General features: G+C 40.4%; 1 protein-coding gene across 1 annotated transcript; it reads right to left on the bottom strand.

Moving 5' to 3' along the window:
• Positions 1–7,549: 7,549 nt before the first annotated feature.
• Positions 7,550–8,488, bottom strand: LOC134934097 (olfactory receptor 11A1-like). The gene has a single exon (XM_063929604.1). It carries the CDS (start codon positions 8,486–8,488, stop codon positions 7,550–7,552), a length of 939 nt encoding a protein of 312 aa, XP_063785674.1.
• Positions 8,489–16,185: the final 7,697 nt, after the last annotated feature.

Genomic DNA, 16,185 nt, shown 5'->3' with positions numbered 1-16,185 from the left:
TCTAAGACTGGGAATTATTATAATAGGACGCAGCACATAGGAAATAATAAATAGTAAAGTTTTGCTTTATTATGAACTACCCAGGATCGCGTTGCCATGACTACAATTGGCGGCACCGTCTCCGGGACAATGAACACTATAAACTACATGGAAAGTGTCAAAGTCGAAAAATATCATGATACATATGCCGTGCACTAACCCCTCATGCACATGCACGCTGCTCGTGCACCTGGTCCCCCGTGCATACACATATCCGCAAGTTGCGTAAGAGACGCCCCGGCGACTCGTGCGCATGATATGTGTATTTACGGCGGAGCTTGTGAGCATGTAGCGTGCTATTAGAATATAGCCTATTTAACACAAATAGTGAATTTTGTAGATATTGTTCCCCTAGACCATGTCAGCGAGTAATGTTAGTTTAAACAGTTCCTGGACAGAGAGATTCCTCTTTGCATGATAGGAAGGGTCATATAAAGGTTGGTAGGTGATGTCTAGTATCCAGCTGTAGGGTATTTTAAGGGTAACATTCCGGTGTTAGTTAGGAAAGAATCGAACGTTCCTGCGTATAGTTATGCACAGAAGTAGAAAATAGATATAAAATGTATTTAAAAATATTACGAATGGGGAGGGGACGAGAATGGAACCCAGTCACCAGGGACGTGCGGTGAGCTAAATGGCTCAGGAGGCACTGGCTAACCCCAGAGCCAGAATTCCATGCAATATATGAACCGAAGGGTACATCTGGGCATTATGCACAGGTGCAGCAGTATAAACCCCTAGAAATTTGTTGAGGTTTGATCAGAGATGTGCTGAAAAGATAAGAAGGTGAGGCACTGCCTCACCTGCCATAGACTTTTTACTCCAGAGTTTGGGCTATAAAAATTATTAAAATTATGCAAAGAAGATATTTCAAACAAATTATTAGTATTTTTCATATACTTTGTTCAGACAAAATTCTGGTTTAAACGAAAGTATGATAGGAAAGGCTCTGCCTCACCTGCCTCACCCCACCGCACGTCACTGCCAGTCACACATGAATTTCCCACAGACTGAGATACAATGGCCTTATTTACACTAAGCTTTGAGATTCTATGAAGAGGGCATACACCTTTGTTTATGAATGGGGCCAGGTATCTCTCCAGAATAATGAGTGCTGAGTTGTCATTGTCTCAACTGAAAGAAAGGGACAAACAAGGGTGAACAATGCCCAGAAGCAGAGAATGTTTGGAAGATCAGAAACAATAGCTAACCACAACAAAACCAGACAGATAGGAATTTAGAATACTAACATTCCTAGTCCACAATCCATGGAAATAGAGGTATTCATATATATATATATATATATATATGTGTGTGTAAATAAATATATAATTCCTAACAAATTGTAATAGCAGGAGTGTGTGTATATATGTGTATATATATATATATATATATATATATATACCAAGCAGAGGCGGCACTCAGGACGACTTGTAAAAATCACACGGACCCCAGCATCAAGATCAACGTTTCAATCTTATTCACAGATTTTCGTGAATAAGATTGAAACGTTGATCTTGATGCTAGGGTCCGTGTGATTTTTACAAGTCGTCCTGAGTGCCGCTTCTGCTTGGTATGTTTGGTGATCGACCGTTTATGGCCTAATACACCTGGAAGGCACCAGATGTAAGTTACCTGCTTTGGTACAGAGGGGAGTGCCGGCTTCACGTTTTGCTATCGTTGAATGGTCAGATAACCCTATATATATATATATATATATATATATATATGAATATGTGGATATATGAATATCTTGAAGATTGAGATAGATAGTAATATCATGTGTGGGTTCATATTGTTCAGAGTCACGTGAACATTAATCTGGTGGGAATAAGAACATTGTCAAAAATTACCTCATTAAGATATTAATAATACCAGATTTATGTTTAATGTGATGGGTCTAAACTGATTATGGGGTGGCAACTCCACATCCCAAGTCCTAGCCATCGCCAACTTCTTGAACTAACCAATGGTCCCCGGTGCAGGACATGTCCCACCCCCTAACCAATGGAAGAAGAGCAAACAGTGTCTATTGTATTATGTCTTGAGCTACTGAATAAAGAGCGAGCAGCAGGCCAGGTCACTATCAAAGACTCTGAAGGCTTTCTACTTGATAGCTGAGGAGTGGTCCAGGACACGCTTGCGAACGATTCCCCACGTATGTATATTCTCTGTAGCCATTATTCACTAATATTCTGTTTAGATTTCCTTGTTAGCCTGTAGTGTATAACTTGTATCTGTTTACACCTTTTCTCTAAATAATCCACTGCGGTGTTAGAGCCCAGTGGTTTACCACAAACCGGTGTTGTGTTTTTACTTTCCTGCAAAGGGCTTTAATAGCGTCTTAATCGGTATAAGGTGTAAGCACTGCGGGTACTTCATACCGCCAGCACTACTTAAGGTTTAAGGTATTTCATCATTGCAGTACTTGGCTGTTAAGGTTTTAAGTAAGCATATCCTTACATTGTTTCATTACTTAAGGTTTACAGTATATTACTCTGTGTGCGTCTGCGCCGCGTGTACATTGTACCCACGGCACGGCGTCTGATACGCTAAGTGCGTATCCATACGGTACTCAGTACGCAAATAGCGTACTTAGTCCATAGTGTGTGTAATAAGTCTAGCGGCCATAGCGGCTCCACGGTAACAGTGTATAGCTTTATGTTTTAAGTTAATATTTGACATTATCAAAAGAACCCGGCGGCGGAAGTGACGCAACACGCCGCCATGGAAACAGACTGTAGAAGCCCTTAGGACTCTGGGAACTGTAGTTGTTTTCAGCCTGCTACCGGAAGTGACGTCGGGTCACCATAGAGACGCGCCACAACCCACAGCTGATCGGGGAGACACTAAGAAATGAATGTAATGGCCATCAGCTGCGTCTGGGGGGATTTTACTGGACAAGGGAAGTTTAAATTGCACATGCCTTGCAGCTCCACTCATATACTCCTTGAAAAAGACCCCAGACCGGGGTGGAAACGCGTCGGAGGTGACAGCAGAGGCCACCCAGGATGTATGTGTGACGGCGATACCGGACAACTGGTTGCAGCATTTCTTAACACCGAGGGTGCCCGGGACTTACCTATATTCATGCTGTTTTGAAACAAAATTCTGGTAATTGCACTCACTATACCTGTGCTGGATGAATTCGCTGTTTATTTGTTTTATGTGGATCAGGATTTTGTATATGTATTAATATGTAAATTAAAAAGGTGTTTTTACTGTACTTCACTATACAAACCCTTTTTCTTTGCCTGCATATTATCCGGATATAACTAATATCACTCCGGAAGTGAGCCTGACCAGTATTACCTTGGCGGATCCACAGATCACAGCGCCGGATAAGTGATACATATTGTTGTTCTTTGCATGTTGTGGTAAAGGTTGGAGGAATCCTCCTAATCTGGTATTCACATATTTTGGCTGCATAGTGATATTTTTAGCGCACCATACCACAGTGTCACATCTTTTTCTGCATACAAAAATGCGCATGCGCATGGTACGCAGTGCGCATGCGCTAAGTATTTTACCACAAAAATTAGTAGATTTACTCATGTCAGAACGAAGAATTTTCATCATTGAAGTGATCGGAGTGGGATTGACAGGAAGTGGGTGTTTCTGGGCGGAAACTGACCGTTTTCTGGGAGTGTGCGGAAAAACGCAGGCGTGCCAGGATAAAACGCGGGAGTGTCTGGAGAAACGGGGGAGTGGCTGTTCGAACGCAGAGCATGTTTGTGACGTCAAACCAGGAACGAAATGGCCTGAGCTGATCGCAGTGTAGGAGTAAGTCTCGAGCTACTCAGAAACTGCTAAGAATTTTCTATTCGCAATGCTGATAATCTTTAATTCGCATTTCTGCTAAGCGAAGATACACTCCCAGAGGGCGGAGGCCTAGCGTGTGCAATGCTGCTAAAATCTGCTAGTGAGCGAACAACTCGGAATGACCCCCAATATACTCTTAGCCTTCTTAAGGAGCTTCTATTCGTAAATAGACTGGATATTTGGCAATGGTAAACCAACTATTCTTCCGGCAGTTTTAACAATTCTGTCAAGCGATTTACGCTCTGCTACATTACAATTTCCATACCAGATGGAAATACCGTAAGTAAGCACACTCTCAATAGTACAAGAGTAAAAATTAACTAAAATTGGCTCAGATATTCCTTCTGAATGCAGTTTCCTTAGAAAATCTAACCGTTATTGGGCTTCTTTATGACATTATCGATATGACAATACCATGACAAATCATTAGATATGATAATACCCAAAATTTTAAAAGATGTTACTATCTCGACCTCTTGCTTATCCAGCACCAAAGCCAAAGGACTGTAAGTGTACCGATGGGCTGTCCTAAAGTCCAAGATCATCTCTTTTGTCTTTGTAACGTATGAATTAAATGATTATCTTGACTCCATTTCTCCAGCCTACTTACTTCAGATATGAATTCTGAATCATTATTACCACTAATGAGACCTACGATAGCAATATCATGTGCAAATTTAAGTATATGCACCATGTCGGATTTAGAAACACAGTTGTATGTAAACAAGGAATAAACTAACAGACTCAACACACATCCCTGTGGCACACCTGTGCTAATCATTACCTCATTTGTGATTTTATTGTTGATCTTGACTACCAGAGGCCTATTGGTTAAAACGTCAAATATCCATCTGCAGACAAAACTGTCCACACCTAACTGGGTCAATTTGTTAATTAGAGAAGTAGGAACAACGGTGTTAAAAGCCGAACTGTAGTCTACAAATACAAATCTTACTGAGGAATCCCTATTTTCCAGATGAATAAGCACATGGTGAAATAGGGTAAGGGCTGCATTGTCAGTAGATCTATTTGCCCTATATTCAAATTGGAAATGATCAAGAGTGGCCGGTATAAAGCTCTTTAAATGTCTAATAATCAGTTTTTCATATAACTTCATAATTAATGACGTAAGGGCAATTGGCAGGAAGTCATTTGGCTCGTTGGTATTAATTTTACCATTTTTTGGGATGGGAGTAATTACTGTTGATTTAAACTTTTTAGGAACAATACACTGTGCTAAGGAAAGATTAAAAATGATGGTAAAAGTACCTGCTAGCTGTTCCAAGCAGTTCTTAATAACACTCCCTGGAATTCCATCAGAGCCTTAGGCTTTACTGGGGTTTATAGCAGCAAAACACTTCCTAATGGACAACTCATCTAGCACCAATGTTTCACCAATTCCTTCATTAACCACACACGTACGAGGAAAGTCAACATCCTAGTCAAAACTTGAATAAAAAATATTCAATGTTTTGCCAAACGTGGGATCTACTGGTTTATTTAAGTAACTCTTATTTGCCTTGTGGTCGGTAATGTCCTGAATTCCCCTCCACGTGCTTCTCGCATCCCTGTCATTTTTTAATTTAGTTTCAAGTATGACAGAGAATGCCTTTTTTGCATCATGAATTCCCTTTTTTAAGTTTGATCTAGCAAACCTAAAAGCAACTGGATCTTTAGATTTAAATGCTCTATCCCTCGCTGCTAATAATGATCTCACCATGCTATTAACCCAATGTTTATTGTTAGCAAAGAGGTTTACACGTTTCTTGACGGTCACACTCTCTTTTTCTAGTAAGCCTGATGGTCATTAAACCCAGAGGCTTTCGCAAATGTCCCCTTTATGTTGTACAGGTGTAGGTTCCTGTATGTTTTCCTTACTGTTTATAGTGTGCTTCAAAAGGTAACCAATAGTGTCATTTGGTTTGGGTGTGGGCGTGTATTTTGTTTGCTCACAACAGGGAGATAAATTTCATTATCTCCCTTTTTACCGAAAATGTGTTAGGTTCCTGGTGCTCAGAACAAGGGAGATGTTATGAAGTGAGTCCAGAGCATCAGGACGTAATGCTGGGAAAGGGGAATTGAAAGGGAATAGCCCCTGGCGCCCTATCTCCGTTGTCTCGCCCGTGCTGTCAGTACACTCTTGCAAGACTATGGTTGCTTGAGCCCATGGCAGCCGCGTTTGAAGGGCGGATTACGTCTGCCCAACTTCGATGCCCCCTCAGGTCTTAATGAGAGACAAAGAGTGTACCGAGACAGGGTGATAACAAGGGGCCCTCTAATCTGAAACAACCAAAGCCAGGGGCTACTAACTAGCCCAAAACTAAATGTATGTGCAGCTTGCCGCCAAAGGAAAAGAACAACAAAGGAAATGCTGACCACACGCAAACACAATACTTTTTGTGTACCGGCGATGACAGCACAAGCAGAACCCTCTGCAAAACACCAGTGACAGAAATAACAATGGAATACAGCGGCCTAGGCCGACAGACGCGGCAGAGCCGCTACTCACGAAACCGGTACGAACACTGGCAAACGGACAGGAACCTCCAATGCTGCTGACACAGACTCTCAGAACTGGAGGACAGGCAGAATCCCAAACGACAGACCGGTGGACACCAAGAAGCCAGAAACTTGACCAGGCACAGGCAAAGCCACTGGACCTCAGGACAGGAATGCCTCACAGCAGGACACGGGATCAGACACAGGAATCGACACAGGTACTGACACAGGAATCAACACAGAAAACAGCTCGGCAGACACTGCTACACAGGAGCTCAGGGACTGGCAGGAACCAGCTCAGACTTCAAGCAGACTGGAAACCAAGAAATATCACCAGCGTCTGTGAATAGCACTGAGCCAGCATATAACAGAGAGGCCTTATTAATAATGTCATGCAGCTGCCCTGTTGCATGACTCCAAACTGACAAGATGCAATTAGCAGCCAGGTGAGGCTGAACACATGGGAACAAGCTGCAATTACACAGACTCACCAGCGGCAGCAGACAAGAGTATTCTAAAACAGAGCAACGGGAAATCCTGGCATGCAAGACAACTTTATAAACATAAAATAGGAATGAACCACTACCTGTGGTTCATAACAGTATCCCCTCCTTAAGGGTGAGCTCCGAGCACCCCATGACACCCACGGGGAACATGAACAGAAGAATAACATAAAATACATAACCAAAATGCAAAAATGGAAATGAGCCACAGCCGTGGCTCATAACAAAATGTTACTATCCTTGCTATTTAGTTAACAAATTTGTTAAGAGATAAGTTACTTTGGCCATGGTGGTGGCCATTTTATGATAATTAGGGGGAGGAAAGGGAAGGAAAGGAGAGAGAACGGGAGTGGAGGGAAAGGGAAGGGGAGGGTAAGGGAAGGGAAAAGAAAGGGAAGGGAAAGGGAAAGGACTCTTAATTCTATACAAATAAATGCTTTTTCAGTATACTGTATATAGTGCATTTACATTATCAATGATCTATATATGAAACATTACAAATATAGATTTTTTAAACTTGTTCTTTTTCAGTATATATACTACAGTTAATTTATCAATGATATATAGTAACATTATACATACAGTTTTGTTTTTAAACTTAGCAGGTCAAAGCAAAATGTACAAATCATATTCCATGCAATGTGTTACTCACAGGCCATACACCATTTTATCATAAGAATTTCTGATTACAGTTGTCTTTGTGTTTGAATATTTATAACTTGATGCAGAGTCTGCCTAACCTCACGGCTTCTGAGGCTGTAGATAATGGGATTCATCATGGGAGTCACCACTATATATAATAGAGAATATAACTTATTTTGGACATATGAGCTGTCACCTGATGGCCCCATGTAAATGATCATTAGGGTTCCATAATATGTGAATACAGTAGCGAGGTGGGAGCTGCATGTGGAGAAGGCTTTTTTCCTTCCACTATTAAGAGAAATCTTACTTATGGTGTAGAAAATGATGATATAGGTTATGATGATAAATGAAAAAGGAATAAAAAACACAACAAAAGACAAGATCATATCAACCAGTAACAACGTGGAAGTGTCTGAGGTGGCTAATTCTACAATAGGGCCAAAATCACAGAAAAAATGGTCAATGTAGTTTAGACCACAAAATTGCAACTGACAAACCACAATTATTTCAATTGATAACATGCAGGCCAATAACCAAGAAGCAGCAATCATCTTCCGGCAAACATCGGGTGACATTATGGAGTTGTAACGCATCGGATTACAAATGGCCAAACATCTATCATAGGACATTACAGCAATAAGAAAACACTGCACAGATTCAAAAATGTCAAAAATGTATATCTGTATGAGACAACCTGTGACAAAAACTTCTTTTGTATCCCTTAATATGATATCTAACATCATTGGTATAATGGTTGTGGTTATTAGGATATCAGCGACTGCTAGTTGTCTAAGGAAGATGAACATTGGAATTTTAAGGTGTTCACTTATAGACACCAAAACAACGAGGATTAGATTTCCAGTAATCACCAGAATGTAGGAGAAGAGGAACAGGATGAAGAATAGAATTTTGTATGAATATAGACCTTTAAATCCAAGAAGTATAAACACTGTGACATCAGTCTGGTTGTCCTCACACATTCTGAGGAAGTGGAGTAGATTTAATTAAGTTCAACTTGTATCCTGCAAGAATGTTAACTTGGTTAAAAGGATTTATTATCAGTCAAAAGATCTGTCAACTATGACCATATTTCAAGGATTATATCTCCACCATAAAACTGAATTTTTTTTTGGGGTGGGGCAATCCTGTCAGGATCCCGGGAGACAGGAACCCGGTAGTTGTAATACCGATGCTGAAATCCCAACAATAATTGGCATACCAGCGCCGCATTCCCAACAATGATCACCTGAATGCTGGGATCCCAAGCAAGGATTTGCTTGGCCACCAGAGAGGTAAATCGCTGGAGGAGATTAGGTTTAGGATGTGGGGAAAGGGTTAGGATTAAGCTGGGGGAAGGGAAGGTTAGGGCTACACCTTGAGGAGGGGGTATGTTTAGGCACTCCTGGGAATGGTTAGGTCTAGGCTGCGGGGAGGGGGGGTTAGCATTAGACACCACCAGGGTGGGATAGGGTTAGGCTGCAAGGGGTTAGTTGGGGGAAGGTTTTGTTAGTTTGTGGGAAGGTAGGTTTAGGGGTGTAAGAGGAAAGGCTAAACATACCCAACCCCTGTTGAGATTGTATAGATCGGGATGCTGATGTTGGTCATATGACTGTTGGCATACCATGTGACAGGATATCAAATGTGTTCCCAAATAGGTACATATCAAACAAGTGAACACTACAGGGAAGGGTGGGTTAGAGTTAGGCTGTGGGGAGGGTAGGTAGGGTTAGGCATCCCCAGGGAGGGTTAGAGTTAGGCTGCAGGGAAGGGAGAATTTGCATTAGAATGAGGGAAGAAGGTGATTAGGCACCCTTGGGAAGGGTTAGGCTGCTGGAGGGGAGGGTTATGGTCAGGCTGCAGGTAAGGAGGGATAGACTGGTGTCAGGATCCTTAGCTATGCGGTGAAACTGTCTGAATTTTGACTGCCAGCATCCTAAGCGCCGGAAACCTGATAACCCATTCTAATGGTGAATGTTGTCAGATGACAAATACCACACAACTACATACAATGCATGTGTTTTGTGGCTGTGAAAAGAAGACAGCACTAGGAGGAAACACATGCAAGCATGCGGAGGGTTTCAGACACCACACAGTATAGATTACTTTGTTGTAACTTACACTTATTTTAAAAATCTATTTGCTATGTAGTTACTTATACATCCAAAATCCTGTATTAATAAATACAGAACAGAGGTCAGGAGTCCCTTACACCTTGAAAAAGATCCCAGGAGGAATTGAAACACGTTGGTGGGATACCTGGTCATTCATGGTGGACTTACCTTGTGGTGAAAGCAAACTCTCCCTTCATTTTGGATCCATAACATCTGGGATATAACTTTTTCCATCTTGGTATGAGACCCACCTTTTTTATTGAGGAACTTTTGTGAAACTGATTCCTTGTTGCAGAATAAATTATGTGTCAACTCAATATCATTGGATGATTGAATAAATAAAAAACTAAACAACAGGAGCCTTAAAAGCTGGATCTTGGAGTATTTACTACATGCACATGATACAAGTGGAAAGCAGTGAGTGTATTGCAGATGGGGGCAACCCCACCATATTATTTTCTTTGATGGTGATAACATTCTGGAAATGAAAAGAAACCTAGAAGTGCATTTACATCAGCATTAAGCTGCGAGTCTAATGTTTGGGGGGCTACCCCGATAACTCAATCCATAGAAGGTGGTGAAAAATTGCAACACACCCTTTGGATATCATATCAGAAGTCACATGTCCCTTGGGGTGTTCATATCATTGTTAACTGTATTACACTATTGTTTGTTTTTCCTTTCTCTCCACATGTACAGGTGAAAAAATGTCTGAAAAAGGCACGGAATGCACAGATATACAGATGGAGCCACGCTCATCTAGGCTTCTCTGCTGCACCTAGGTGCACCATGGTTTATTAGCATAAGCCTTTCATCTATTGTTCTCAGCTGCAATACAATACAGAGAGACAATACATTGTGGGATTAAGTCATTACAGCAGGAGGTTAAGTCCGAAAACACTGGCTCACTTAATCCTATTAAAGACCAAAATGACGATGGCTCCATCTGTACAGGGTAGAAAGGACTTTTCAATATTTGTTCATAGCGCCGTCTTTTACCAATATATTGTAGATTTTGTTTGTGTTAGAGTATTTGGTGTTGACTCTCATTGGTATAGTGGCTGCTATGTTTTGCGCACTGTGGGAAACTCGAATTGAATCATGTACTTACACATCCATATGATGATAAATTATAGTATTGATTTATAAGTAAGTCTAACGGGTAAATTTACTAAGGTGGGAGTTTTTTTTATAGAACTGGTGATGTTGCTCATAGTGACAAATTAGATTCTAAAGTACTTAACATTTATCTTGCGGCTTCTAGAAGATAATAGAATCTAATTGGTTGTTATGGGTAATATAAACCAGTTCTAAAAAAACCTCCTATTTTACAGTAGTTAAATTACCCGTAAGAGCCTGATTCAGGGAAGGACACAGGTCATACAGCTGCTGCATATTTGGACACAACTAGTGAGCGAAGATATGATTATGCAGCAGCTTCTGCCAAACGCAATTGTGTCTGAAGATGCATTATTGGATCACGTGCATTAAATTGGCCATCTGTGTAACCCGGGCAGTTTACAATGCTGCTGGGGCCAGAATATGGGGGCAAAACATCCCAAACTTCTGGAAACACTGCCCAGTTCTACACACCCCCGACACCAAGTGCTGGCAAATTACCAATCAGACTGCGGCTTGGGCACAGAACGAGTCCTACCATTAGAGATACCCTACCGTTGGAGATGTACATCAGGTTTGCATATCATCTCCGAATCATGATCTAATAATACATCGCACAACAGATTCAAAATCAGATCATTATATCACAATAAGATGCTGACCTTTTCTTGATAAGGGTTATACGACTGTATATGTGCAGTGTTACCCTCCACCCTTGTCAGTATAGGATGTGGTAAAAGTTGCAGACATGAGCCAGTAGCAAATATATATCCTACAAAAAAGGAAATATAAATTCTATTTATTACATTTACAATGAAATCATCAAAATAGTTTATATTTAAATGCTATTGTACATTTACTTAGAGTTTGACCTTCATATTTCTGACAGCAGCTTATCCATAGATTCAATTAGCCAACCACTAAGGCGCACAATTTTTGAACACGTCAAAGACTCATGGCCATGGCTTTTTGCTATTCAATTGGAAAACGACTGTAAGTTAAGTTAATGTGGGTTTCAGAGGGAGAAATTGCTGCTTTCACTAAGGGGGTCATTCTGACCCCATCGCACGCAAGCTGTTCATCGCAACGCAGCGAGCCGGTCAGAAGTGCCGGCACATACCAGACAGCCGACGGCTGTCGTAGATGAGCCATCGCCTCTGCCTGATTGACAGGCAAAGGCATTTGCTGGGTGGGAGGGGGCAGTTGTGGCAATTTGGCAGTTGTGGCTATTTGAATGACAGTGTTTGGACGCCATTTTGTGGTCATGGTCCGGCCAATGCAGACGTGGCCGGACCGTGCATGGGTTGGGCCGCAGCTTCTGTGTGACATCACACGCAGCTGCTGCAACCATCACTACGACGAGTAACTCCCGGCCAGCGCGCAATCGTGCAAAGCTTTTGTGCTTGTGCGGTGGGGCCGGACCTGACATGCGGGGTGGTCTAGCCATGTGCTGGGCGTCCCCCCGCATGTCGGTGGCCCCTAAATCTCCAGAGCACCCCTCCTGAAGACTAATGATGTATTTAAAAGTGTTTCAATAGTAATATATAGCTGATAATGTCACTTTATTCTTCATATGTTTAATAATGGTGGGCATGTATGTATATGAGTTCTAAAGGTGTGTACAGACGGTAAGATTTTTTCTTCCGATTCTGACTATATAGTCAGAATCGGAAGAAAAGATAGTGCAGATCGCAAGGTGACAGTCACCTTGCGATCCCGATCCGATGCCGATGCGCGGTCCCGCGCGGTCGGCATTGGCAGAAAAAATAGGCTGTGCAGGCAAGTCAATCCTGACTATCTCTATAGAAGAGATAGTCAGGATTGAAATCGCACATAGCCAGCATCGCAAGCACAGTCATTATGTGCTTGCGATACTGGCTAAGTGCCGACCCGGCCCCCTGTCGCACGGTGAGAATCGGATAAGTCCGAATCTCACCGTGTGTATGCACCTTTAGTGTGCGTTTTTTACCTTTCAGATGGGAAATGAAAGAGTTTTCCCCAATAGTTTACTAACTCACATATAAATCCCAATAGATATTGTACATCTGATGGTAACCCCAAAATACTTTTTTTTATTTTTTTATTTGCTGAAATAAACCTTGTGGCTATATTTTCTCCTTCTTTCTCAAATATTGTAAAATTCAGCCCTGCGATACCTTACAATAGCCGCCTATGCTTTGCTTACTGTACACAGGGTCTTTTAGTACAGTAACTGTCTTTCCGCACATGTTACATCTGCCCCACCTGTTGTGCAACATGGTTTCATCCAATTACTTACTTTTCTGGTTTGCTAAAAAAATAAAACATTGGGGGTAATTCCAAGTTGATCGCAGCAGGACATTTTTTAGCAGTAGGGCAAAACCATGTGCACTGCAGGGGGAGCAGATATAGCATGTGCAGAGAGAGTTAGATTTGGATGGGGTGAGTTCAATCTGCAATCTAAATTGCAGTGTACAAATAAAGAAGCCAGTATTTACCCTGCACAGAAACAAAATAACCCACCCAAATCTAACTCTCTCTGCAAATGTTATATCTGCCTCCCCTGCAGTGCACATGGTTTTGCCCAACTGCTAAAAAATTTCCTGCTGCGATCAACTTGGAATTACCCCCATTGTTCTTAATCAAATCTGCAGTCTGATTGGACACTTTACTCTTTCATGCACTTTATGTAGATCACACACTGCAGAACTAATGCACAATATTGGCACTGTGTAAAGTTTTCTAATTAAAGTCTGTAAACTCCTACAATTTATTTTTTATTAACAAAATTGACATGCAATACAGTAAGCATAGATTATAAATGCAGGATCTCGCAGAATGGCAGTTGTGGCTATTTGAATGTACAGTACCTTTTATATATATATATATATATATATATATAGGTATGTTGGTGGACCGGCACTCCTCCCTATAGAACACTGGACCCCGGTGCCCTCTGGAATAAATGTGATAGACTCTTTTTCCAAGCAGCAGCGGCACTCACAGGATTTGTAAATCAAGCAAAATTTGTATTTCACAAAAGATAAACTCCCAACGTTTCGGGGCTCACATGCCCCTTTGTCAAGGTGAACAACAAAGGGGCATGTGAGCCTCGAAACGTTGGGAGTTTATCTTTTGTGAAATACAATTTTTGCTTGATTTACAAATCCCGTGAGTGCAGCTGCTGCTTGGAAAAAGAGTCTATATATATATATATATATATATATATATATATATATTTATTCATACACTCATTTTTTCCAAAAAGAAAAAAAGAAAAAAGGGGTTTATTCCTTACAAGTCATCCATCTGGATATGATCCTGGGGCTACAGCCCAACAGCCTTTTCAACTCACAATAGTTTTTATCAGGGGCTTTCATCAAAAATGTGAGTGCTGGTCTTTTCTTTTTGTTTTTCTTTTGGGAAAAAGTGATTGTCTTTATCGATTGCCAGGACCCTGCATTACCATTTCATCTATATATATTTTTGTTACTGAGTGCTGTCAATTTGTTATGTCTTGTATACATATAAATATATATATATATATATATATATATATATATATATATCATGCAGTGTATAGTCCAGCACTCTGAGAGTGTAAATGGCCCAGGTGCCTTCCGTGGAGAAAATGTTTATAACCCTTCAAAGTCCTGGAGTGCCGCCGTCTTCTTCCAATGTTATATATATATATATATATATATATATATACATATACATATACATGTGTGTATATATATATATATATATATATATATATAGTATGAATGACTGACTTTGATAGTGAATTGACAATGCTGGGTTGAAAACAGACATCTATAATCTAGAAATGATCCATGGGGAAAATGTCCACATATATTGTGCCAGATATTTCTTTCAACAACCCACCATTGTATCAATGTTAAAAGAAAGATGAGAAAAAATATTTCAAATGTAGACCTAATGTAGATTACTGATGTTTATTATGCTTCAATTAAAATTTTAAACTGTGTAATCAACAATCACGGAGGTTGGAAAGAGAAGTCCCAAAGATTAACAAATAAGAACATAATGGGAAATTACTTTGCAAAGATGGTAAAAGTAATTGGTAGGGTCACAGATTTATTTTTCCTATAAACTCAAAAATTCTGAAATGTCCATAAATTTCCTGAGTCCTAGAAAAATATGGAGGGGGAGCTAATTAATGTAAAAGGTGGAAATGAGACGGGGCATTAAATGAGATGTCTAATTGGTTTTTTAACTAAATTCCCCTATTAATAATATAACACGTACATATGTATATTGGAATCTTTGGAGTTTTATGGTAAACAAAGATCAAAATATAAAGAGTGGTCAGAAGGCAAAGTTGCATAGTGGAAAGTAGAGAAGGGGAAAGTGAGAGCTCAGACGTCTTTCTCGTCTGATATCACCAGAACACACAATTATAACTTGAAGCTGTCGTTTTATAGGCTTATTTATCAGAGGTCAGAATACATAAATTGTAACAGATTACAAATTCTCTTTATATAATTTTTTTTTCTAATGTACACATGTATCTTTGAAAATGCTGCAAATTCTGGCACAAAATCACCTCCCAATGTTCACTAAGATAACCATCGCTGTTAATGAAATATATAGAATTATCAATAATACTTCTAATGACATAATAGGGATTGAAATAAAGTCAGGACATTAATACGAAATATCTGCCTGGTTTAGAACATGTTTTGGCCTTAATTTCAAAAATCCCCAAAATATTCTGTCCAAATCCGTATTGCTCTTTACCATAGATCGTACTCTTGTCAATAATAAAAAACAACAGGTGATAAAATGACAAAATATTACAGTATGTTTCATGTATAAGAAGACATCTGAGGGAATGGCAGGTTCCTCCTCTCAGCAGTCGTGATGTTCTGATTTGTTGATGTTGTGACTGTTTTACAGTATCTAGCTCCCAGCTTCTGTGGTGATTTTATAGCAGACAGAGATCCTTGTGGAATTACATGTGAGGATGATTTCCTGAATGTCACAGAGGAACAACAACCACCTGTGAATCCCTTAACATTTAATTAACATGTAGAACAACAATTTGTTAGTGTAATTAAAAAGCTTTCAAATAACAGTAAAATATTCAGTTATTACAGTATATTGATATCCATTTTGGATATGTAAGTGATCTGAATTATTGGAACACAGCCATCTCTAAGAAGGCAATTAAAATGAACTAGTCAAATACACCTCTTTATTGTGTCTGCCAGCTTGACTAGAGTTGATTCCTAAACAGCAATTTTACCCATACAGTGGGATTTGTTTAGGATAGGTGTTCGAGATCCCACCAGTTGGAATGCCGACGCCAGAATCCCAACACTGCTTGGAATGCCAGCACCCTGAATGCCGGAATCCTAATCGAGATCTGCCGAGACTGTAGAGAGGAGGCGTAGGTTTAGGCTGCAGGGGAAGGGTTAGGCTGTGAGGGGGAAGATTGGTTA

This window comes from Pseudophryne corroboree, chromosome 6 (assembly GCF_028390025.1).
Source record: "Pseudophryne corroboree isolate aPseCor3 chromosome 6, aPseCor3.hap2, whole genome shotgun sequence".
Lineage (NCBI taxonomy): Eukaryota > Metazoa > Chordata > Amphibia > Anura > Myobatrachidae > Pseudophryne > Pseudophryne corroboree.
Note: the sequence above shows the minus strand (reverse complement) of the source record. Positions and strands in the feature narration are given on the sequence as shown.